At 41.7% G+C, this 25,055-nt stretch overlaps 1 protein-coding gene across 1 annotated transcript in view; it reads right to left on the bottom strand.

Moving 5' to 3' along the window:
- Nucleotides 1–25,055, bottom strand: part of adgrv1 (adhesion G protein-coupled receptor V1) — a 181,614-nt gene that overhangs the window by 138,440 nt on the left and 18,119 nt on the right. The window contains 21 exon segments of the mRNA XM_034238439.1: nt 331–511; nt 873–1,052; nt 2,419–2,792; nt 7,482–8,216; nt 8,356–8,579; nt 8,697–8,823; nt 10,126–10,386; nt 10,513–10,636; nt 10,724–10,887; nt 11,300–11,480; nt 11,788–11,973; nt 12,411–12,537; nt 14,333–14,556; nt 14,774–14,950; nt 15,432–15,758; nt 17,749–18,019; nt 18,133–18,470; nt 18,896–19,126; nt 19,648–19,761; nt 19,961–20,065; nt 21,455–21,550. Of these exon segments, the coding sequence (XP_034094330.1) occupies nt 331–511; nt 873–1,052; nt 2,419–2,792; nt 7,482–8,216; nt 8,356–8,579; nt 8,697–8,823; nt 10,126–10,386; nt 10,513–10,636; nt 10,724–10,887; nt 11,300–11,480; nt 11,788–11,973; nt 12,411–12,537; nt 14,333–14,556; nt 14,774–14,950; nt 15,432–15,758; nt 17,749–18,019; nt 18,133–18,470; nt 18,896–19,126; nt 19,648–19,761; nt 19,961–20,065; nt 21,455–21,550 (4,747 nt within the window).

Genomic DNA, 25,055 nt, shown 5'->3' with positions numbered 1-25,055 from the left:
TACAATAATATAATATTACATTGAATTGCAACTAAAAACTTAAATAACGTCAAGTTAATATTAAAAACAATGGTTAAAAGATGATGGTAAAAAGAAAGAAAATTGGAGGGAATGTATTGAGAAGCAGGGGAAAGCTTTCCTGGAGGGCAGGGAGTTTAGAGTAATGCACATAAGAGGGAGAAGGAGAGAGGGAACATGGTAATCATATTTAGCCGACCCAGTAAGCCACTTGTCTCATCCTAATCTTATGAATAGGGATCTGTTATGGCTACAAAGATCAGCATTGAAAGTACAACAATATAGTTGTCTGGGCATGTGAGTGAATATTACCGTATGGGTGGTCGCTGGCTGTGACAGTGACAGTGTTAACGGAGCTGTTTGGGTCGATGCTGGCTCCACTGGTGGGGGTGGAGCCATTCCTCCCATCACTGGACTCTGCTGACACCAGAGTGACCTGGAAGGACTCTGCCAGCTCTGGGAGGTTATCATCCAACACCAACAGGTTCAGCACCTAACAGAGAGATGTGCATATATTTATTAGGTTATTTTTCGAAACAAAGTTGTACTCTGAAAAAAATGGTGGATATTTCAGCCGTCAAAGGAAAAGCTTCATTATCTGCTGGCACCTGTTGACTCATTAGGAAATTCCCAACCAACCAACCACTAGGGGGGGCTGGTTGTCTAAAAACATGCTGTTAAACTAGATCAATAATATATGATGTTTAAATACAGCGCACACTAAATAACACTTGTTTCTACCCACTGTGCACGTTGTGTGACCCTGGATAAACTCAGAGGTGTTTTTCCCAGCTCAAGATCACATTAACACAGGTCAAAGCGTTGAGTCCCTCTCACACACACAGTACACACACCTCAGAGCGCTGTCCAGGCATGAAAACCACTGCTCCAGAGGCATTTCCAAAGTCTTGATTGGCTGGCGTCTCACTGTCCGAGCTGTCCAGTTGGGTCACAGTGTAGTTGACATAAACGCGGTCCAGAGATCCCCGCATACGCTCGATCACACAGGACACAGTGGAGCCTTCCTCAGTGGTCTGTTAGGACAACATGTCAATTAATTATGGACAGCAAGAACGAATTGATAAATTGTCCTACTAACTATGTTAACGACCGTGTCTAGCTAAGGGATAAGGGCCTCAGAGGGTTGCTGGTTCAATCCCAAGACGGACAAAGTATGGAGTGTGGACTGGTACGTTGAGAGCACTACTGAGGTGCCCTTGAGCAAGGCAACAATGTCACTGCAGCAGGACACTGTTTAATAGCTGCCCACTGCTCCTAACACATGGATGTGTTAAAAAAACGAATTGCGATTATCTTAAATGATTTATTTATGAACAATAAAATAAAATACAAAATATATTTAAAGGGTGTGTTTTTTTTAATGCTTTCTGTATCAAACAAGTACTTTTTATTAAGTCTGGAAAATATCAGGACCTCTCTTCAGCACCACAATACCTAAATCAGAAATGTTTCCATATTTGACTTAAACAAATAATGTGTATAATTTGATATTGCACTATTTTGCGATTTGTATGAAATTATGATTAATTGTGCTGCCCTATTAAGCTGTACTCTGCTCACATACATAAGTGAATTCCTTTGAATGATCCATTTCCAGGTGATTTAGAGACTAAGCACCTGATAGCCCACATGCCTCCACGTCTATTTATCCCCAGAGGACATAAAGAAGACCCTCTGGTTCTGATGGAATGCCTCCCGGCCCTGCCACCTGTCGTCCGAATGGAAACGAGGAACCAGATCTCTCGTTTCCAGTGCTGGAACTCCTGATCCGCTCGTACAGGAATGCTCTGACTGACAGACCTGCTGCAGCCTCGCCAGCTGTCGCTCCACCTGAGACACGAGAGCCAACGCATCCAATCCAACTAAACACAGAGAGCATCTCTCCCTGCAGCCAGGCATGCAGCCTGATGAAATATGCAGCAGGACAGGAACCGACAAACCAGCTGGGTTTACATTACATGTGTTTCTACGCATATGTTTACTCTGTAGACACAACTGAGTGACGAAGAGAGATGCATAATTAATCTAAATGTTATCGAAATTGCAATATGGACTAGTGCAATATTCAAAGCACAGTCAATAATTAACAAAGGCAAAATAGGAGAACATATCTGAAGATGCTGCAGAAAAGTCCCAACAAAAGTGTTATTCTAGAGTATTAATGAAAAATCCTTGTTTGGTACAGAGCCTAAAAACAAAAGTTACTTTTTTCCAAATCTTGCAATCCTAGTGGTGACATTAAGGAATATTAATAACATTGCAATGCCACTGTAATAGTAAGATTAAGGCTTATTCAAAAGAGTATAGTTATATTTGATTATCAACAAAAGTGATATTTGCTGTGATTTGAGGTGCGTATGTTCCATAGTGTGCACTTACGTCAGGTATGCAGGCCCCGGTGAATCCGAACAGCCCGTTGGCATTGTCGCTCTTCATGACCCGCAGAGTAGCGATGGGTCTGGGCAGAGGGAGACGCGCTCCTCCCTGAACCCCCACCAGCAGCAGGTAGAACAGCTCCTCTCCCTCCTCCTCTTCATCATCCCGGACCTCCACCACAAAGGACTTCTGCCTCTCCTCCTGTCGGTAGCGCAGGTAACCAGAGAGGTTCCTCAGGTCTGTTTTGGCGGGCTGGGTGTGAAGCTCGTGGATGTGACTGCGGTTCAGTTTGGTTCTGTACAGGCGGACGTCCTGCAGAAGGCCTGTGTAACGCTGCTCTCCATCAGGGTCAGAGCCAATGAACACTGACGAGGGTCCTGCAGGGGAAAGTCACAGGGAAAGACAAAGCATTAGGTTTCACAAATGGCCAAAATGATATATATTCAAGCACTTTAAGTATGAACTGTATTTTTCCCCATCAAATGATATACATTGAAAAACAATTAGATACATTTTTCTTCGTTTGAACTCTCACTTTTGCAAAAGAGGACTATGTCTCACATTGAAGTTATATCCCCGATATCTTTTGAATGCTTTAAAGGTCCGATCATATTTGTTTATGTTATACGATTCACAGCTGAGATTCTGCAACTTTACATTTGACTAGACTTGAGATATGGTGAAATGAGAGCACATTTAATATGATAGGTCATTTTCACACTGAGAAAGAGACATTTTTTAAAGGCTGATCTGGACCTTTAAAAGAGTCTCTTTTTGTTTTGTGTTTTTTTTGTTAGTTCGGTTTTAAAACCCTTGTATGGTATTCGGGTCTGTGGGACCCGTTTTCATTATTTAGCTAAAGAAAAATGATTATTGAAATTATTTTTCCAAACCCACACTCAATGGCCTTGGCTTATTTTCTGTGAAGAACATATATCAGAACACAATGTGTGTGTGTGTGTGTGTGTGTGTGTGTGTGTGTGTGTGTGTGTGTGTGTGTGTGTGTGTGTGTGTGTGTGTGTGTGTGTGTGTGTGTGTGTGTGTGTGTGTGTGTGTGTGTGTGTGTGTGTGTGTGTGTGTGTGTGTGTGTGTGTGTGTGTGTGTGTGTGTGTGTGTGTGTGTGTGTGTGTGTGTGTGTGTGTGTGTGTGCCCCCCTGCCATTCCCGCACAAGGTTGCAACATTGTTGATACATTCAAGCACCGACACCTGTCTGCTCTCACATTCCCGCATTATGTCTTACGGGAACCAACTTGATTTTTTTTCCCACTCTACTCCCAGCTGCAAAGATGGCCTTGCAAATGATTCTGGAAGAGAGAGAACCATTTGATGATGATGTAGAGAGGAAGGTATCAGAATGTGAGGATCATATTTCTGAGAATTCTGAGTCTGACAGTGACTTTGAAGAAGAGGATGAGATTGAGCATCAGCTAGTTGCAAAAAAAAAGACGAACCACAGGAACAGCGGGCAAAAAAACGAGTAGCACTTTAATTAATTAATACGATCTAACAAATGTAAAAGGGCAAATATGAACCATATAAGCTGTTTATATTGCTTGTAATTGGGATGAAGTAAACATCTGTTGAGTATTTTAACATAAAATAGTTTGATTGTGTTGAATTGAAGCCCAAAAAGGCAGCGGGTCCACCAGACCCACGAACACTGGCTGAGTAACAACAATATGAACACCACACAAGGGGCTACGTATAAGTTCAATGTACACTTATGTGCGATTTACACTTTTTATTTACAATTTTTTTAACATTACTGTCTTCTTCAATACTTTTATGTATTGAATAACTTTTGAAAATACCGCTTCCCATATTTTTACCTTGGTTTGTTTCAGGGTCGGCGTCATGGGGGGTCATTCGCGGGCCATGCCCCCCCAAATGAGTCACTGTGCCCCCCCAACGCAGGGTGGGCAAGCCTTGCCACTTTGCCGATTTTTTCTTTTTTTTATCATATAGGCTAAGTGAAAACGTTTCCACTAAAGGTTTTTTGTGTGAAATACATCAGAAATAAATAATACAAATATAAAACACAGCTCACTGCTGCTCTCTGATTGGTGTGTTGCTTGACCAATGACCCCCGACCTTTTTTTTGTTATCATTACGTGGCTGAGTGTTTAGATGAAAGCCCAGTGGCGATATGTTCATCTGTTACACTGATTATACAGTAAAGCCATCAAAAATAATATGATATACAGTACAGTACAAGTACATGGGTCTCTGTGTTTCATTCAAGCTCTGTGTGTGTGTGGCACGAGCGCATTTTGTGAGTGTGCGAGCGGTAACGTGGAATGTTGTGGTTAGCATCTGGTTAGCTAGCTATGCTAACGGATATAAAGGGCTGTTTCTACACCAAGGTGGAGGACAGTCCTCTCCTGTCAGACTGAGAGGATCTTATAACGTCAGCTCAGTGAGGTAAGGACTCTCTCAGTGTTTAGATAGTTCACTTTAGTGTAAGTTATCTCAGTGGGTCTCAAACGGTTTGGTCACCATTTATGTAAGTATTTTCGAGGAATACCTTTATATGATCATTATAGTTATTAAAGAGAGAATCAATGAAAAACGGGTATGAAATACTATAGGACAGTAACACAAGAATACAGTTTAAAAGGGGAATGATTAGTGAAATATCCATAAAGAAAAAGTAAATCTGTGTACAGTTCTGTTTCATATGGATGCTGAGAGATGTAGGCTATCCATAGATCTCTTCACTTTGCTCTCAAAGTGCACCAGATTGATGCATTTAACTTCAATATTTTAAAAATAATCTTCCCGGGGGAGCATGCCCCCAGACCCTCCTAGAGGAGGTTAGGTCCACCCCCACCTAAAACATGTTCACATGGATAGGATACTAAATACATTTGCACACTTTTTATATGATGGCCTATGTCCATATCAAATCAAATCAAGTTTTATTTATATAGTACATTTTTCAACGATTTTTGGTCGAGCCAAAGTGCTGTATATACAGTATAATACAAAAATAACCTACAGTAAAGACACTTTACAGCAAATACAACAGCACAGTTTGTGCAGAATATCAGTATGAGAAAACGACACCCTCTGTCCTTATATGTTTCTGTTTTGGTGGTCGTGCCACAACCGTGCATGTATGCACAAGTCATAGGTGCACTATACAATAGCACTACACCCCTGCAATCTGTGTGAAAGACAATAGACTTTACAGCATGTTTTTTTAAATTGAAGTTGCGTTGGTGTTTGTGTGTTGGTTGTTGACGGCAGTGTGTGCCCCCCCTTGGTAAATGATTGCCCCCCCATTCGAGTTGTTCTAGAGCCGACCCTGGTTTGTTTATTTGTTGCAATTTACTTACTTATATTTTTTGTAACGTGCACTTGCATCATTATCTAATATGCAAGTCATTGCAATTTGGCCTTTAATCTGCACTGATTCTGACGTGTGGTTACTGTATCATCTTTTAACTGTTAAAAATATTAGTCATTAAAGGTGGGGTAGGTAATTTTGGAGAAACCAGCTCGAGTGCGCTAGAATTTGAAAATACACAACCGGAAAAAATCTGCCTCTTCCTTACAGAGCCCCTCCTCCAACACACACAAAGCGCACATGACCAATGAGGGCACGAGATAAGTGTGTGCACAGATGGAAGGCTGACAGGCAGGTAGGCCATCCAGTTATTTTAGCCGGGCCGGCTCAGATGATTGGTCGTGCTTTTTACAGAGCTACGGCTTCCACAGATGAATTTTTTTTATGTATTTATTGTCAAAGCATTTCATGTATTCATTGCTATCGGGATGTTAAGAGCATTCCATGGAATATAACAAAAGGTGTTTCTGAAATAAATTACTTACCCCACCTTTAATTATGTCATATTATAGTGTTATCAATGTTAATGGTGGATCACATGTGGTTGCTATGTATGGGGACCACAAACAGAATCTTGATTACGACTGCCAAATGCCATGCTCTGGCTCTTTCTCATTACTCATTTATATAAACGTACACCTCTGCTGCCTATCGCTGTCTTTAAGTGTACAGAATGTGACAAACGCAGGAAATGTGCCACACTGAGCAAGAATAAAGCCCAAACACAAAACCAGTCCTGTGGGTTGAGCCACCAGTAGCAGACAATAACTCGTGACATGATTGATGATTATGTATACATGTCCTGTGATTGAAGTTAGCCAAAGAACCATCAGAATATTTCCCCTCTGGGGGATTTTGGTCCAATAGAGACTAGGACTACTGTCTCCATTAATTAGAGAGAATAGAAAGAAAAGAAAATGCCGACTGATTCCCTTTAGCGGTAACAATATCCAGCAGTGCTGAGGCTAAGTGATCACTCAAGCATAGCAGAGTCCCAGTAGTCCTGAACAATGTGTGTGTGTGTGTGTGTGTGTGTGTGTGTGTGTGTGTGTGTGTGTGTGTGTGTGTGTGTGTGTGTGTGTGTGTGTGTGTGACGTGTGTGGCCATGCATTATATCTGAAAGAAGTTAAGACTTGACATTCCATATGTGAACAAAGAGAGAGAAGCTTGAAGTTATCTGCCTAGATAGTCACACACACACACACACACACACACACACACACACACACACACACACACACACACACACACACACACACACACACACACACACACACACACACACACACACACAACTGGGCTCACAGGACATAATAAATAATGGTCATATTTTGACATGAAAAGTGTTTTGCCTTCTAGGTGACATTAAGACTGTTAATACTAACACTGCAATAATACAAAAAAATACAGATGCTAAAGATAAATTGTCCCATCAGATAGGAGGTGAAGACACAAGCTGTTTTGTGGGACGGGATATTTCCAACACATCTCTTAGTGGTTGACCAATAAAAGCAGACTGGGCTCTGGTTTCAGACAGAGGGTGAAAAGGAGGCTGCAGCACAGGCAGTATGAGAGAAATAAAGAGCTTTTTGAACATTAAAGCATGGAGACATGTCACAGTAGAGACACAAAATACAAATATAACCTGATAATGAGCATCACATGTCCTCTTTAATGGACTACAAAGTAATCTGAATACCTAATGCAACAGCTCACCATCAGTAATGCCCTCTCCTTTGATGCTCCTCAGTCCTCCAGGAATAGGGACCCCATCCAGGAAGAACTCAATAATCCCATCATCGACAGTAACGATCACATGTAACCAGGCATTACTCTCCAGATATTTCTCAGCACTGGCCCGGGCCACCTGGGGACTGTTTGATCCGATCACTGTGTAATACAGCACCACCGTGACGTGAGACTCATTGGTGTGGACCTTTACTCCGTAATACAAGGTCCCATTCCCGTTTCCTTTGCTGACGATGAAGCCGTCAGTGTCTGGTTCGGGCACTAGCCAGGAGGAGAAGGTGAAGTTTCCGACAGCAGCAGGCCCGTCTTCAGAGGAGACGGTCCCGTAAGCTCCGGGAAGGCCAGAGAAAAACCACGTGTCTGTGGCTGAGTGGTGTCGTCTGGCATGAGGCCGGAGCTCCACCTCGTCTGGGAAGGAGGCGAGCAGGAGCAGGTCATCCATCAGGGGAAGGCCCTCTGGGAAGCGGCCAGAAACAATCTCCCAGGAAACCCGTACATCGCCAAAAGTACCCTGCTGTCGGAGGATGGTGAAGGAAGTGACGTCAGCCATGTCGTCCTCTGAGAGTACATCTTCGGCTACTTCTTGGTCCAGGTTGCTGTCAGAGATGGCAAACACACCGAAGGGGTCGTCGTTGTAAGGGATGAGAACCGAGGCATTCAGGGAAATCTCTGCTAGTCGTCCACCTTCCCCCGGGTAACCACCTTTAAGAAATGATAGACAACAGTTGAAGAGTTAAAGTCAAAATGTATTTACTATGGTAGTTGCAACTTTCTTTTGCGAAGAATTTATTTATATTATCAGTTAAATCTGACAAAAATGTTACTTTTATCTTGATCTCACCTGAGATATTAACGAGCCTGAGGACGAAGAACTCGTTGAACTCTGGGAGCTTATCAGAGACGGCCTCCAGGACTATAGGCTTGGTCTCTTCTCCTGTGGTGAAGGTGATGGAGCCAGATGTGTTGGTAAACTCCTGGTTTTCCTCCAGAGGAGTCACTGAGTCATTGGCAAACAGCTGCCAGAAGACTGTAACGTTACCAAAATGTCCTCTTGCACGAAGCACACTGGGAGGAAAGAGTAATGATTTCAGATAAAGAATACAGGGTCTGTTCAAAACATAGAGACAACTTAACTCTTCAGGAAATGTGTAAAAGAAGCATAGAGAAAGGCCTGTTCCTTACTTAAAGTTATTGGTCTTGCCCTCTTCGACAGGTTTCTCCGTGGCTTCCAGGGAGAAAATCCCATTGGCGTCGTCATTGGCTTCAATCACCACAGTAGCTGTGTCTGCTCCATACACAACAGCATCACCTGTGGACACAATCATATGATCGGGTCAGATAAAGAACTACATGCTGATGTAATGTGAGTTTCTTCGAGTCTGTTTTACAAGATGTAAACGCTTTATATATGAAGAAATACAGACAGATTCATTTGTTTGCATTCCCATAGCTGCATAACCTCTCACAAGCTAATGCTGGACCATACCATGCAAATCTTCTCCAAATTAAACAATAAAAGCTACAGAGTGAAGTCCCAGAACAGTTTGATTGACCTCTAACATGAGGGTTATTGACTTTTAACACAATCCCTTATAAAGTCCCATCGCCTTGTGTAAACTAACGCTAACTCGACTCTACTCCGTGTCACTCAGCAGACAGAGAGAGGCCGGCAGAGTCTTTGTGTCTTAGAAAGTCTGGAGTCTAGTAATTAAGGTCCTGTTGGGGCCCACTGCTTTTTCATTCCCATCCCTGACACACAATACTGGGATTAGGAGCAGCAGTGCTACCACAGACAACGTTAAATGACCTCTCTGTACATAAACAACTAGCATTAGGACGGGAGGGTGAACATAGGAGAAGGGGAGAAGTTGTTCTGAGATGATTGCATGGTTTTCTACTATAAAGCAAATACAAATACTTAAAAAAGAAACTGACTTTGAGCTGTTGTAATCCTTGGAGGCGATTTTTTGGGCCAACATATGTGAAGACATGAAACAGCCATATGAAACAGCCAGTATATTCAGTGATGAGAATTACCAGAATATATCCCATCTTGTTCTAACCACTTTAAAAGAAGTGTAAAAGAGTTGAAAATTGATGGAAATACTTGCACTGCAGGAATTTAAGAGTTTTTTTTAACAGAGCTCAATGATTTGGTAATATTAAATACCAATGAGCAACGTTATTTTACATTAAATGATATGGAGATTTCAAAGCAACATGAGGCAATGTTAAATAGCCTGGCTTCTCTTCTCTGGACATGCACAGTTATATCAAGACGGGAGGAGAAACAGGGGAGAAAGGGAGAAGTTGTTGATAGATTTCAAATGTGTTGTCAAGGGACCAACGTATATGAAGGTAGGACACTGCCACCATTTTTGTTGACATGCTTCACAGAAGATAAACTTGTTTGTGCTAACCACTTGTTTATATGTACATATCATATTCTATTTACATGTATATTGACTTTTTGCACTACTTTTATTATTATATATGTTGCATTGTTGGAGGAGCTCAGGTCAGAAGATTTTCATTGCCATTTCCACACTGTAGCTTTGTGCGTATGACAAAAAAACCTTTGAATTTGAATGAATAATGAGCCAGCACTCACCAGTAGCATTGAAGAGAACGATGTAAAAGGGTTCATCAGTCTCCGGTGTGTCGTCATCTTCCACGGCCACAGAGACGTTCTTCATCCACTCCCCCTCTTCATACACCAGCAGCGTGCCATTGCCCAACAAGGTGAGGTCACCTGGAGACGCATCTCCGTACTCCACACGGTACATCACCGTGGCAACAAAGTCTGCCCGCCCTGCCCTGAGAACAGTGAAGTTGGCCACGCCCCCTTCGCGAAGATGCATGACCACAGGTTCTGAGGAGAGGACGAGGCGTGGGAAGAAAGACAGGGAGATGAAAAAGGAGTCACGAGTCGACCGTAGCTAAAAATATATCAGAATAGTATCACCTTCGTAAACTGTATCCATAAAAGAACACTTACCAGAGAAGTAAATGGGGTCATCATTCTTATTAATCTGTAAGCTGGCAGTGAGTATGTTTCCCAGTCTTGCACCACCTGTAGCATTTAACACTGTGATGGTGAAATTCTCCATGTCCTCTGGGATCTGGAATAAACAAAGTATGAAAATGACTGTGGGCATCTAACTCCAATTTGGATTGTATGCATTTTTTTATTTAGTGATCATTTTTACCTCATCAGGAACAGAGAAGATAGTGAGGTTTTTGAGGAACTCCCCCTCCATGAAGGTGATGTCTCCCTGGATCGGGCTCACGTCTCCGGACCAAGCTGGCTCCAAGACCCAGGACACCGACACCTCTCCAAAGTGACCCCTGTTCCTCACCACAGGGTACACCGCTGGAGGAGAATAAGTAGAAACAAAGATGTATTTATATTTTCAAACACTTTTACAGTCAATAACTCTTTTGTACACATTTTTATTTTTATTTTGTACCACCTGTCGAGGCTTTTATTTTAAGAGTGAAGTGTTTTTGCTTCTTAATATTCTCAGGACCAGATCAATAATTGGACTGCATCATCCAATCAGTGGGGGTGTACAAGTTGACTGAATAACTATTTGTTCTGCTTTAATTATCCATTACAATAACATAATTACTTATAAACACAAACTTAAATCATGTCTATCTCATCACCCATGCAGAAAATGTTATGTGTGTCACTTCAATAAGGTCAGTTTTAAGTGTCAATGAGATAGTGCTTGACACTAAAAACTGTCATTATTATCTGAAGGATTGCTACTCTAAAGTACCTCGGTGAGTCTCGTCTCCTTTGCTCTCATTGATGGCCAACGTTAGTCCTGATTGGATGAACTCAATCACGCCAAAGGGGTCGTCATTCCTCCGCACTGTGATGTTGACCTCCCGCCGGTTGCCTAGGCGACTGGGTGGAGTGCTGTGGCTACTTAGCACCACAGAGAAAGTCTCGTCCAGCTGTATGCACGCACACACACACACAAACACACACACACACACAAACACACACACACACACACACACACACACACACACACACACAGAAACACATGAGGGTTAATGGAGAAAACACAGGTTTAAGATACACTTTAGTTATCGCTGTAGAGAAATTCAGCTCATAGCAGCAGTCTATGAATACTAATCCACTATAAGACTATCTTTAAATAATATTGACCACTTTTAGACTTGATGGACCGAGTTTAGTAGTAAAAAAAAGTTAATAAATTAATGTGAGAGGTCATTATTGAATCGACCATATCCCTACCTCAGGCACCCCATCAGGCCTCGCCACCAGCGCCACCACCACCTCTCTCTCTCCGGGTTTGAACTCCAGGATGCCCGTGGCGCCGTAGAACTCCGTGTTGTCTGAAGGCATGACGGCGTATCGCACCAGCTGTTTCAGCAGCTGGCCCTGGGCTCTGACCACATGCAGCTCCACCGCCTCACCCTCCTAGGTACGTTTACAGATGTGACAAGAACCAGAGACAAGGGACACAATTATATGATATGGATTAGATGTAACATACACCTCACAGAAGCTGTTGTTATTAGATTAGAATAGTTTCAACTTGATTGTCATTGCACAGTACTGGGACAGAAAAATGCAGTTAGCATCTATCTATAAGTATATAGATCATGAACAGTATTTTTGCGCATACACATTAGTATAAATCTAGAATACATTTAAGAGCTGGTAGATTATAATGAAGACACTCTAGACTTAATAAGAATGAATCACTATGGACCGTTACTGACACTTTTATAATTAATAATATGAAAAATATGAGTACGCTTTACAAGCTAAAGCTGTGTGGACAGTCTGATATATTACATTTATTTAGTAAGATATTTAAATTACAAAATATAGATTACATCTTTTAGACTCACATTAATAAACCACGGGCCTCTGGACAGTGAGGAGAACTCAAAGACCCCCCCCGGGTCGTCGTTCTCCATGATGACAATCTCTCTGCTTGTGAAGCCAGCCTTCAGGATCTGATTCTCAACGTTACTCCTATATCACACACACACACACACACACACACACACACACACACACACACACACACACACACACACACACACACACACACACACACACACACACACACCACACACACACACACACACACCACACACACACACACACACACACACACACACACACACACACACACACACACACACACACACACACACACACACACACACACACACACACACACACACACACACAGTTGTGAGAAAAGAAAGAAAGAAAACTCTTATCTTTGACACAAGGTGTGTCGTTTGAGAGACAATAGAGAACCATTGGGAACGTTCCTATCAACACTATGTTTCCAAAATAGCACAATAACAATGTTTGACTGTTACTGTGTTAGAGTGAAGGTCAAACATCCCAGAAAAGGTGCATAAGTTGATTTCTAGTGTTAACCACAGACAATGGTGAATGATGTCTCTGAAGTCGGTACAATAACACCTACATTGTGCAGAAATTAAAGTTTTTTGGCCTGTTTTTTTTGTTGTGTTTTGAGCTTCTGAAACATCAATATTTATGAAATGAGGTTAAACTAAGCTCTTTAACTTCAATCAGTGTTAAGCATTCCTTACATTGTGTGATACGTATTCATTATTGGCCCCATATGTAGAGGTCCTGCTGTTTAAACCACTTTTAATAACAATGTCAATCTACGCCGGGCATGCCTCTTTATTGCTCAATGGGGGTGTGTGCATGTGTGTGTGTATGTTGAGAAAATTGAAGCCAAGTAAGCATCAGATAACGGGTAAATTAGAGACAAAGACATGACAGAATGCAGCACTCCAAACAAACGCTCACAGCCAAGGCGCTGCATGCATACAAACACTGACGTCTTTAAAGCGCTGCACAATCAGGCCTGGTTAAATTAGAGCGGAACACATAAAGAAGATTCTCTATTTACTCCCAACAACCACTCTCTTTTGGGTTCCCTTTTTTCACACCATCACTAAACCCCCCCACCCTAAACCCAGAGCCCCTCATCCCCACGTCAACCAAAGGGCCCAGAAATCCTGAAGTGGGCCCTTCTCTGAAAAACAAAGTCTTGATTCACGCCACACAAAAGGCCCAGGTTCATTCCACTCTCTACTTACCCGAAGTACACTATAAAGCGTGCAGTCTCCACCCTGCGGGGGAGGAGTGGGAGAGAGAGAGAGCTGCCGTTCTCATCAGAGCAACAGATGAACCCCCCCCCCAAACCACAAACACACACATATCTACAGAAAACCAACGCAGAGATGGGATGAGATAGCACCCACACATCCTTCCCATACAGTTGGCTCTACAACTTAAATGATACCAGCTGCCAAACATTATTGTATTACAATTAATATTATAAAGCAGGAGGGTCTAATATGCATTAATAATAATGGACAAAATAAACAATTATTATTGTGCTTAAAGATTACTTTTGTCTTGATCCATTTTTAAGTTTCTTGTTGTATTTAAAATGTCTTCTGTCTGTACTTCCTGTGTTTTCCTGTTTGATTTGTTGTCTGTCTTGGACTTATTAGTTTCCATGCTTTAATGTTCAAAAAGGTATTTTTTTATATAAACACCGATATATCACACTACTGGAACCCCAGACAGCATTAAAGGGCCATTTCAATCCTGTTTATTTGTTTTGTCGTATCCTTGTATTTCTTTGTTTGTCGTACATCGGAGCATTTCTCTTCTGTTTTGCCTGGATTTCTTAAAATTAAAGTTGTATGTTAATGCCTCCTACCCTGCTCCACTTTCCATGACAACTTTTCCTGGAGTTTTATATCCCTACCTGTCCAGAGTTAGCAGTAAGGTCTCGTTGACTTCTGGGATGTTGTCGGCCATGATGGTGAAGTTGATGGAGGCATCGCTCTGCCCGGAGAGGAAGACCACAGAGCCGTTCAGAGGCTCCAGGTCCTTCACAGTTATATCCGCACGATTGTCTCCGATTGGTTGAAGACTCCAGAAGACTTTAGCCTGACCGTCTGTCCCGTCACGACGCAGGGGAAGGCTTACCTGCAGCACCAAAGACATGGTCACCAAAGATATTATGGGAAAGGTTTTGACCAAATGATACCGATGTAGATCCCCAACAATTAAACTATACTATGTACCAAATGTAACACCGTAAAGTTAAATCAAATCATCTTACAATTTAATCATATGCAGTTTTAGGGTTAGGTTTATGGAAAGTCATAAGAGCCATGTCAACTGATAGAGGGTCATATCTTACTGTGCTAGTATTGCGGTCCTCTGGTTCATAGACCACCACTGTGGTGTTACTTGTAAAGCCGATTTCCCCGTTAGCGATGTCAGGGGTGACGGTCAACGTCAGGTTTAGAGGTCCCCCAAACCTCGGGCTGTTTGAGTGAATCATAGGTCTGATATCAACCAGCTCCACAGTATTCAACTAGGAGAAACAGATGAAGAAACTCAATTATTAAAAGGCTCACATCGGTAGCATGTCCCTGTAATAAATCAAAATGTAGCTACTTCTTAACCAAGGTCATTTATGTCCTATCGCTTTTAAATACGTCGTCTTTGTTACATTCACGTAGGTGTGTGTAAAAGGGTTTGACTGACAGTTTGTGATGTTATTAAGGTTCAGAATGTGAAGGAGGCTTTTCTTGTTCTTTTTTTTTGCTTGCTTGAGGAGCTAGGTGGTGTTGTTGCTTTGGACAGTCGGGCAAATCCCATAGCAGCATGCCAGATTTAAGTGCCAGTGTCAAACCATTCACACATGCAAATGAGGCACTTCAAGCTTGGATGGCACTGATTGAGCCATTAAGTGAAAAAGGAGCACATCTTTGCCTGGTTTACAATAATAAATGATGTCATTAAAAGAGAAAATAAAGATATATATAAGCCAATATTTCATCCAGCATTGTTACCTGTATGAGGAAATGAGCTCCATTCTGCAGAAAGGCATCGTTCCTGATCGGCAGTATGACGTGCACCATCCGTTTGAGTGAAAACAGGACGTTAACAGTTTTGCTAACATTTAGAACCCGGTCCCGGGATAGTGCTGGGTCTATCGGGCCTGCAGGGATGTAGAGGGCGGTGAGGGTCAAAGACACATTACCCAGTGTACCACCGTCACGCAGGAAGTGAAGCGACAGGAAGCGGCCCTCAGGTTGGCTCTGGATGCTTTGCTTTTTGGCCGGGTCGAACCGAAAGAGCCCGTAGACATCGTCACTGTCCTGGATGTAGAACACCATCTGTTGGGCAGAGCGGAGGAAAATCAGAACAAAGAGTAGAAAGGAAAACAACAAATTGGCAAAAGAAAAAAGAAATAGGCATATCATATGTTACATTCAAACTGAGAGAATGAATAAAAACACATTGTCAGTCTCTTGACCTTAACCTTAAGCCACTTATTGAACTTGAAGAAAAATATGAACCTTTATTGATCCCCTACTTTTTTCCCCCTGTTTTGAATTTGCACAGAACAGTAAATACACACATGCATCGGAATACAGGTATGCAAAGCTGGAGTTTCTGTGGCTTGCTCAAGGGCACCTCGGCAGTGCCCAGGAGGTGACTCGGCACTTCTCTAGCTACGAGTCCACACACCGTATTTATTTGGTCGGATTAGGACTTGAACCAAGTCCCTACTGACTGAGCCACTGCCTCAAATGGTCCCTCTTGTCTGTCTGACATTTCCACCCAACAAAATCTCCATCAAATGCATGCTAGGATCGAAGCCAAAAAATCAAGTTAATGTTTAAATTGAGCAAAAAATAGCTTCACTTCACACGTTTTCTTACAGTAGATGCACTGCAGTGAGGAGGAAGGTGATATATATTTAGGGTGTCAGGGGATAATTGCCATGAAGCCCACATTTACCATCAATTACTCTGGAGGATTTTGTTGTGCATCCTGTTGTTGTGTAACCAAGACTGTATCAGCAAAAGAAGAAAGTAGAGGTGAGGAACAGAGAGAGGAAAGAAAATAAGTGAGACTTAACGTAGTAAAAATAAAGAGCCCTGAGCTAACTTTAGAGAAGCATCCTCTTTAATTAACTCTGCTAAGATGGATAGAGTAGTTTTTATGAGCATTTAAACTCAAGCTCATTCATTTCCCTGCAACCTACACTTGGCTGATGCTTTGCCTGGCGTGCTCACAATAGCCGATTTACAGCTCAGTGTAATGTCGGTTAAATATCTTAGAGTTAATTTCAATTAACACTGATTAACTTGTCCCTCTGTTAAAATGGTGTATGTGTTCCTCAAGGTATTTTCTGCTGAGTCAACTCTTTGTGCACACAGGTGGTAAACAGACCCCACAACTTCACCACGTGAGGTGGTGATCTGGTGTGTATGTCTCATCTCATGCCTTCAATATAAACACGGCTTAGATCTGCCCACTGCTTTAACACATGGCCAAGAGGCTTGGACAAAGATGGAAGCTATAAAAAACCTGTCGCCACTTTGCCCACGTTTTCTAAAAAAGAACACACACACACACACACACACACACACACACACACACACACACACACACACACACACACACACACACACACACACACACACACACACACACACACACACACACACAACACACACACACACACACACACACACACACACACACACACAGACAGAGGGCCTGCTGTTTCCGCTTTGTTTTGATTCAGCCACATTAAGGGAACACCCACAGAGCAAAGTGACACACTATAAGAGTTTGACTTTTGAAGAATGTGCCAAGTTTGCCACTGTACTTACAGTAGGTCACACACAAGCATTCACACATGCACAACATATGGAGGATGTGTTCGGGAACAAGTGCAGCATTACAAACACATTATAGTAACACAATAAATAAACTAAATGCATGTAACGGGATTCGTTTATCAGGATACAGAAAAAGGTAACTTTTCTCCATTAAAGTCTCATTAGAAAAATCGGATTACTGGTTCATGGTTACGCATTAATACACTTATTTTTATACAGTAGAAAATAGTATACTGAGTACATAAGAGCATAAGCTGTTTCTTGTCAAAGGAGGACACAAAGGGCAATATTTTTGATCTTGGTTTCTTCTTTTCTTACATTGTTCTGTTGAACATTGAGTTTGAATCCGACACAGGTCATCCCATCTGTCTCACCCTTTCAGCTCTGTCTCTCAAATAAAAGCACTGGTGACTCACTGTCTTCATTGAAGAGACAGAGGAATTGGCATATCAAAGGCCTCCTCAACACTGACCTCCATTGGTTCGTCGACTTCCACATTTCCTGTCGTAGTGTTGCGCAGCAGCTTGAGGAGGAAAGCCTCTGCTTCTTCAGGCAGATCATCGCCCACAATATCGAGAGGAATCACAGCCGTCACCTGGCCGGCAGCAAACCTCACCGTCCCCGCTGCAGGCGTCAAATCATCTGAAACTGGGGAGGGGTTGCTGGAGTTTCTAGAGATGGACCAGTTTGCAGACACGGCCCCATAGCTGCCTCCATTTCTAACAATAATGAGCCCTTCAAATCTAGAGGGAATGATAGAAGATGGTTAAAGATGTAACAATGTTGGATGTTGTTTCCATATGATACAACACAAATGTCGTCAGAGTAAGACACATTGCATTTGTAAGGTATCCACCTCTGTGTCAGGTCTTCATTGATGGTGATTGGCTGAATGGCTGCGCTGCTGCTGATTGACAGGACACCGTTAGGCTTGTCATTGGGCTCGATGGTCACTAGCACAGCATTGGGTGAAACCAGCACAGCGTCTCCTCTGATGCTTTCTTCCAGCAGCACCAGATGGAAGGACTCTGCGATTTCTGGCACGGCGTCATCAGTGATTTTGAACAGCAGGCTGGCAGTGTAGACAAACGGGGGGAATGTCACCGTTCTGACGGGCTGCAGGTCGAGGAAATCCACATCTGGTGAGGCGCTGCCCTGTCCTCCACCGCTCACCACCATGTAATCCACAGAGACCTGAAGACAGAATAGTTGTTCATAATTATTCAAAGTCAACTTGATTGTCAATCTTTCAGTTTGTGTGTACAGACAGAGAGATCAAAATACCGTTTCCCACAATCCCGAATACAAAAACATAAAAATATGTATGCAAATATGTATATACCTGTATATACACAATCAAAGACATATTTATATATATCCACACATTAAGACCTAAATAGATATGATATACATAATGGTAAATTGTATACTAATGCTGCATAAAAAAACAAAATGGAGTAGTGCAATACTTATCACAGTAAGGCAACATATGGGAAACTGTAATAATGAAAATAAAAATCATTGCAAAATTAGTAATTTTCTTCCAAATTCTGCAGCCTCATTGCATACTTTTTGAGTTCAATCTAGGTAAATGAATACACATATTGAGAGAAAGGAACCTCGGTGTCATCGGAGCCAATGAACGGTCCGTCCTCAGTCAGCCGCCCGCGGGTCACATTGAGGGCGATGACTCCAGCGGACTCTTGCACTGCCATGACAGAGTGGGAGAATCTCAGCGGGCTGTCGTTACGCCGGATCCTCAGCTGGACGCTGCTGGCGTTGGACCTGAGGAGAGCTCCACCTGCCACGCCTGTCAGCCTGACTGAAAACACTTCATCGTCCTCTGGGATCTGGCCGACACAAAAAAGAAAAGCATTCACGTACAATTGATCATTGTATGTTTCAAAGCTCTGAATAACTCTGAATTTTCCTCTTTAGTACAGCGTACAGTTAGGACTGGTTTTAAACTCCCTTTTAAACATCCTCATTCATTTTATGGAATTGTAATTATTGTATTCTAAGTGTATTTGTGTCATTGTGTTTTGTACCCATTCATTGGTATTTTCACATTTATCTTGTCATTTTACTATATTCTCAGTTGTTTTTACATTATCATTCATGTTTGTTGATTTGTGAAGCCCTCTGAGAACAATGTGTTTTGTGATATTGGGATATATTAATACATTTTAATTGAATTGAATTGAATAAGTAAAATCTGCTTGCTCCTATCAGACTTTGACAATTTAACATCCATCAGGGTAATGTAGATAAATGCAACAATACATGTTCAAAATACATCCAATCAAAATCTCTCCTGATATATGAAATATAATCAAACAGTATATGGTTTAGTTTAGAGCTCGTTCAGTACCTGGTCATCCTTGATGAGGATGCTGAAGTGCACCACAGCCTGTCCCACAGGAATGGTGATGTTCCCCCTGTCTGGACTGAGGTCCTCAATGGCGGGGTTTGGACCTTCAGAGATCTGAACAGGAAGTGTGATGTTGATGTTACCACGTCAGCATTTCAATGTACTATGTGAGACCCACAATAATGTTTTACATGGACATTTAAATGTAATGTACTTTTTTGTGTGTTTGATTAACCTGTTATTTTCTAATATATGGTTATGTGTAATAATCACAAGTCTATGTTTGTGTACAGTCAGGGCACGGCCCTCTCACCTCATAGTTGACAGTCACAGTCCCAAATGTTCCTTTTTCTCTGATCAGGGTGAAAGGCACATAATGGCTCCTTCCTCTTGGTTCATCGACTACAACCTCTTCAGTCTGAGATGAAGAGGGGGGGGGACAGTGAAACAGACAATACCAATAAGTCATATTTAATTAACTGTTTTGTATTCACTATAAAAATACATTAAAGTATGAAACAAAGCAACACACCCAATCCTTTATAAGAGAATATTTGATTTAATTTGACTTTATTTTGAGTTGTTCTAACATGTTTTGTGTTCAGTGTTTTTACTTTTGTTCCTTCTACACATAACTATAAATACTTCTCATTTCACATGATAGTAAACACATAATGTATAATGTTTATATGGTTACATTTATAAATGTATTAGATATTTAATGTGATATTGTATGTAGAACCTTGGCAGCAGTACTTAATAAACACATTTTTTACTTAAAAATAATTAATTAAAAGCATACAAAACTGTATCCCATGGCAACAGAGAGTAAATAAAACATTCAATCTCACTAGTGTTTGAAGTCTTTATCGTGGTCTTAACATTTGAAAGTTAAATTCCCTTTTCTTTTTAAACAAAATACTAGTTGTATTTTCCAAAACCAAAGAAATTCTAGAGGAAAACAAAAGAAGAAGAAAATAAACGGCATAAAGGAATTAATTTAGTGCTCTAACATAAACACTTGTCCCGATGCCAGGAGGCCTTTATTGATTCTGAGCAAAGCCAAATCATTATCCAGCATCCGGGACCATCTGGGGGTGGCAGGGCAAACTGTTATACCACGTTGCCATGGAAACGCTAAAAACTTCCCCTGATAAGTGAATCCAGGGAGTTCTGTGGGTTTAATTACCCCCAGGATCCACAACCACAAGAGGGTCAATTCTCCCACAACCACAAGCATGAGTAAACCCCATAATGCAGCAGTGGTTCCAAATAACTCCACCCACAACCCTTTACTTACTACTACTTACTAACATGGTAATTACCCACAAATACAAGTGCATGGTTATGGTGAAATTGCAGGTTAATGTGGCAAAACAAATCTGATACAGTGTGGCACAAAATAACTGGAGAAGGATTCATATTTTAAAATACAGAAAAAAGGATATCATTTTTTCATAGATAAATGTTTGTGTATGCTTGCAAGAAAGGTTTTTTAGAGATGTCAGAAAAACTATCAATTAAATGAAATTATAAAAAATCAACATATTTATTTTATAACAATATCATATATTTAATATTTCATTGTTATTTGTATGATTGTTATTGTTATCATCATCAGTATTATTATCATTTAAGAGGCGTCCCATACTCAAATAATTATGCTAACAAATTTGTATTATTATACCATTTATGATGAATTGATGTAGGATTAATTATAGTTAGAAATACGTGATTCACTTTAAAAGATGAGACAAAAGTGAAGAAACAAATGAACACAAGATGTGTTTGGATGACAGTTTCTTACTGAGTTGAAGGCGATTATTCCAAAGGCGTTGTCGTTGGACAGGATGGTGATGGTTGCCTTGTTTGGTGTTCCCACTGTCACACCATTAGAGGAGCTCTGGAAGGCAGGGAGAATTGAAATGGTTAGATGAAAACCAAGCCTTACAGTATGTACCTGAATGCATCTTAACCTCCCACTGACACTGGGGGTCATGTGAAAAACCAGAACGCCAGCATTATCCGTTGTCTTTACTTAATTTCTGTGCTCCCACTGAGGGTCCCCGGTGAGAGGGGACAAAGACAGGAAGTGCTGCTCTCAGCCTGCTTGATTTGTCAGGTTAGCTCACAGCGGGACGCCTCTTCAGGGCCGGTGCTCTGTGACTCGGCACTAAGACCTGAGAAACTTCACCAGGCTTAAAATCACACAGCGACTTCAGCAAGACACTATGTGAGATTTTAACTCGAGAAAAAGAACCAAAAACGTGCAAAGAGAGTTTCCATTTTTCTGAAGACCATTAAAAAGAAAAACCACAGCCTTGTTATTTGGTGCAACTTCCCAAGATTTCTGTCATTGAGCAACATTTTTACAAGCATCGCATGACTAAACTGTCCTTTCATTGGAGCTGAAATGAAAAATACATTAACCAAAACTTTAAAGGTCCCCTATTATACTTTTTTTCTTTTTCTCAGATATACAAAATATGTCTCTGAAGTGATTGGCTCGAACCTTTATAGATACAGTCTATGGCTCGAACCACCAAACAGATCATTGCAGCATCCCATAATCCCCTCTGTTTCAGCCCTGTGCTGAAACAGAGTGCTGATCCTCTGTCTGTTACTTTAGATGAAAATAAAGAGCCACTCCCCACGCCCCTCTGAGAGATATGTGGTTAAAAAGAACACAATGGTGCTCTAGTACCTCATTCACACCAACGGTGTTTCGGGGCCGGTTCGGAGCTGGAGCTTGAAAAGCACCGGGTTTTCCTGTTCACACCGCAGTGGAGCAGCCTCTTAGCTCCAGAATCCGGTTCGTTTCAAGCACCAAAAAATTGTCCAGCTAGAGCAAAAGCACCACATACATCACGCTTATGTCGAGGCGAGGGCAGGGGCGGGATCAACTCCTGAACAACAACAACAAGCCGGCGTTTTATCCAGTTTGTACACAACGATGGAGAAACTTAACAAGCAGCAGTGGTCCACTGAAGAGACCAGCTACCTACTGGGAATCTGGTCTTCTGAAGAGGTACAGAGGAAGCTGGAGCACAATCGGCCATTGTTGTTGTTGTCGGTGTGAGCTGAGGGGTTTCTGCGCGGTTTGGCTTTATGAAGCAGGCACGCATGACGCAAACGATGACGCAATGACGCAGCACCAGTCGGACTCTGGGCAGTGTGAAAAGAGCCGGAGCTAAACCGAAGAACCGGTTCTGAACCTGAAAAGCTCTAGCACGGAGCTTGAACTGGAGTTGCGTTGGTGTGAATGAGGTATAGGAGGAGATTCAGGTGATAAGGTGGGGAGGGGGGGGGTTACCTTGGTTGGTCATTGGCTAATGGTTACCAAGCCAAAACATCGTTATGACCTCATAAAGTGGCCAAAATCTGATCAGCTCATTTTCAGACAGGTTTTTATAGAAATGGATCAGGACAAAAAGAGAGAGAATCTTTGTTCCTGAAACTTTCAGAATCTCTTTACACAGAGGGGACACGTGTTGATGTAGAAAAGACATGAAAAAGTGGATTTTGCATAAATAGGTGACCTTTAAAATCCCTTTACAACAAACTAACATAGGTGCCTAGGATAATTAGTATATGTGCTGCAATGAGACGTTTGACTAAGTGTGATAAACATACACTTTATTTTCCTCCAGAGTCCAATTAAAGGCTCTAAGCAAAACAACTGTATGCAAGTGATTGGCATTCTAAGGTGAAAGCAGACAAAGGAGACAACGAATAAAAAGAAAGTGCTTAGGCCTCTTGCGTTTATCCCTCTATTCAAACAGGGCTTTTCCCAGCTGTAACAGAGCTTTCTTTAGCGCTGAGCTGTTGTAGCGGTTAACTCACAGACACTGAATCCACACGCTGCCACAAAGCCAAGACACTGACCGAGCCAGGAAGCTGCTCACACACTTACCGAACCCTAACCCATTAAAAAATCACATTCAAATAAGGAATGATTCAAACAGACTTAAAAAGCCAGGATTGTAACTCACAGGTAACTGTTATCATAAACTCTGCAGCCACAGTATATGCTCTGACTCACTGTGTGTTTTTACCCTATGTTCCTGCACAGCGCTGGTGGGCTGCACCTGCTCTGGTCCACACCAATTCTACACTATTGTATATATTGGGGGTGAGTAGAGAAATTCTTGTTTTGTTTTTACGTCTGTGATTGCAATGCTACATACAGTAGTCCAAGTGTTTGTACAAAGTTAAAACTGCGTCCCCAAATCAAAACCTGCTCAAGTATTGTAGGTCTTTTGAGAAACTCTATGAAACAAGCTACCATAATAACATATTGAGGCTGGCCAACAACGTTTTCTCTGACCCCAACCGGAGACAAAGGGTTCCACAATTTAAAGAGGAACTCTTGAAAGTAAATACAGAGTTTAATCCCAATAAATCAAATGTACATTAAAGGGTCCTTGTTGATGTTTTGATGTGAATAGATTTTAGACCTGAACTGATTGTATCGCATCGTATAACAATTATTGGTCTGTCTTACTCGTAGCAAAGTTAGTATTCATATTTGAATTAAAACGAATATAGCAGGTTTTAACTGTCAGAAATGATAAATGAGCCTTGATCAACCCTTTATTTCTCACTTGCACTTGATGTATGACACCCCTTGTAGTGCACATCCATCCTCCAGACAGGCCTTCAGTAAACTGACAGGGTAGCATTTGGCAAAAGCTTTGTTTCCGCTGTAGTGTAAACAGAAGGGCTAAGTGGGCCTCATCTGGTCTTTCACTTTGGTAGCACGCTAAATACGGGCTCGCGCTACTGGATTTTAACCAGATGTCACAAAAATGCAGAGTCAAATTGAAAATGTTTTGAAGAAAGTCACTCTTGCTGACAGCTGTTCAGAGTTGTTCGTTTTGTAGACTTAAATCGCTGATTCACATCGACCTTTGTCTTTGGTCTTTTAGTGAGGGATGAGACAGGCAGACAGCAGGACCAGCTCCCAGCTCATCAATCACACCTGACAGCTAAAGGCTTCGTGAAACCATGGAGACAGTCTCTAGGTGTGAGGCATCCTGGGCTTGGATGGTGATTCAATTGACAATCATTTACAATGTTTACTCATTAAAAAACAAGTTCACTTTCAAAGGTCTAAATCTGTTGTATACCATAACCCTAACCCTTATGCCAACACAAATGCTAATGCTAACCCTAACCCTAAATGTAAGACTGTAATGTTCTTGTTTTAAATCTTTTTTACAACAGTAACTGGACAAAATGAAAGAGGTTTTATTTAAACGGGGTTGTAAATCCATTAATTCATTGTAACAGACTGAGCTTTCATCAACAATAGAGTGTCAATTGCAATGGTGAACACACGACATACAGAAATGAAATCCTCGGAACGGACATGCCCATTGAAGTGAATGGAGACGGTGAATAAGGGA

The sequence above is a fragment of the Gymnodraco acuticeps genome, unplaced genomic scaffold (genome assembly GCF_902827175.1).
Source record: "Gymnodraco acuticeps unplaced genomic scaffold, fGymAcu1.1, whole genome shotgun sequence".
In the NCBI taxonomy this organism is placed as follows: domain Eukaryota; kingdom Metazoa; phylum Chordata; class Actinopteri; order Perciformes; family Bathydraconidae; genus Gymnodraco; species Gymnodraco acuticeps.
Note: the sequence above shows the minus strand (reverse complement) of the source record. Positions and strands in the feature narration are given on the sequence as shown.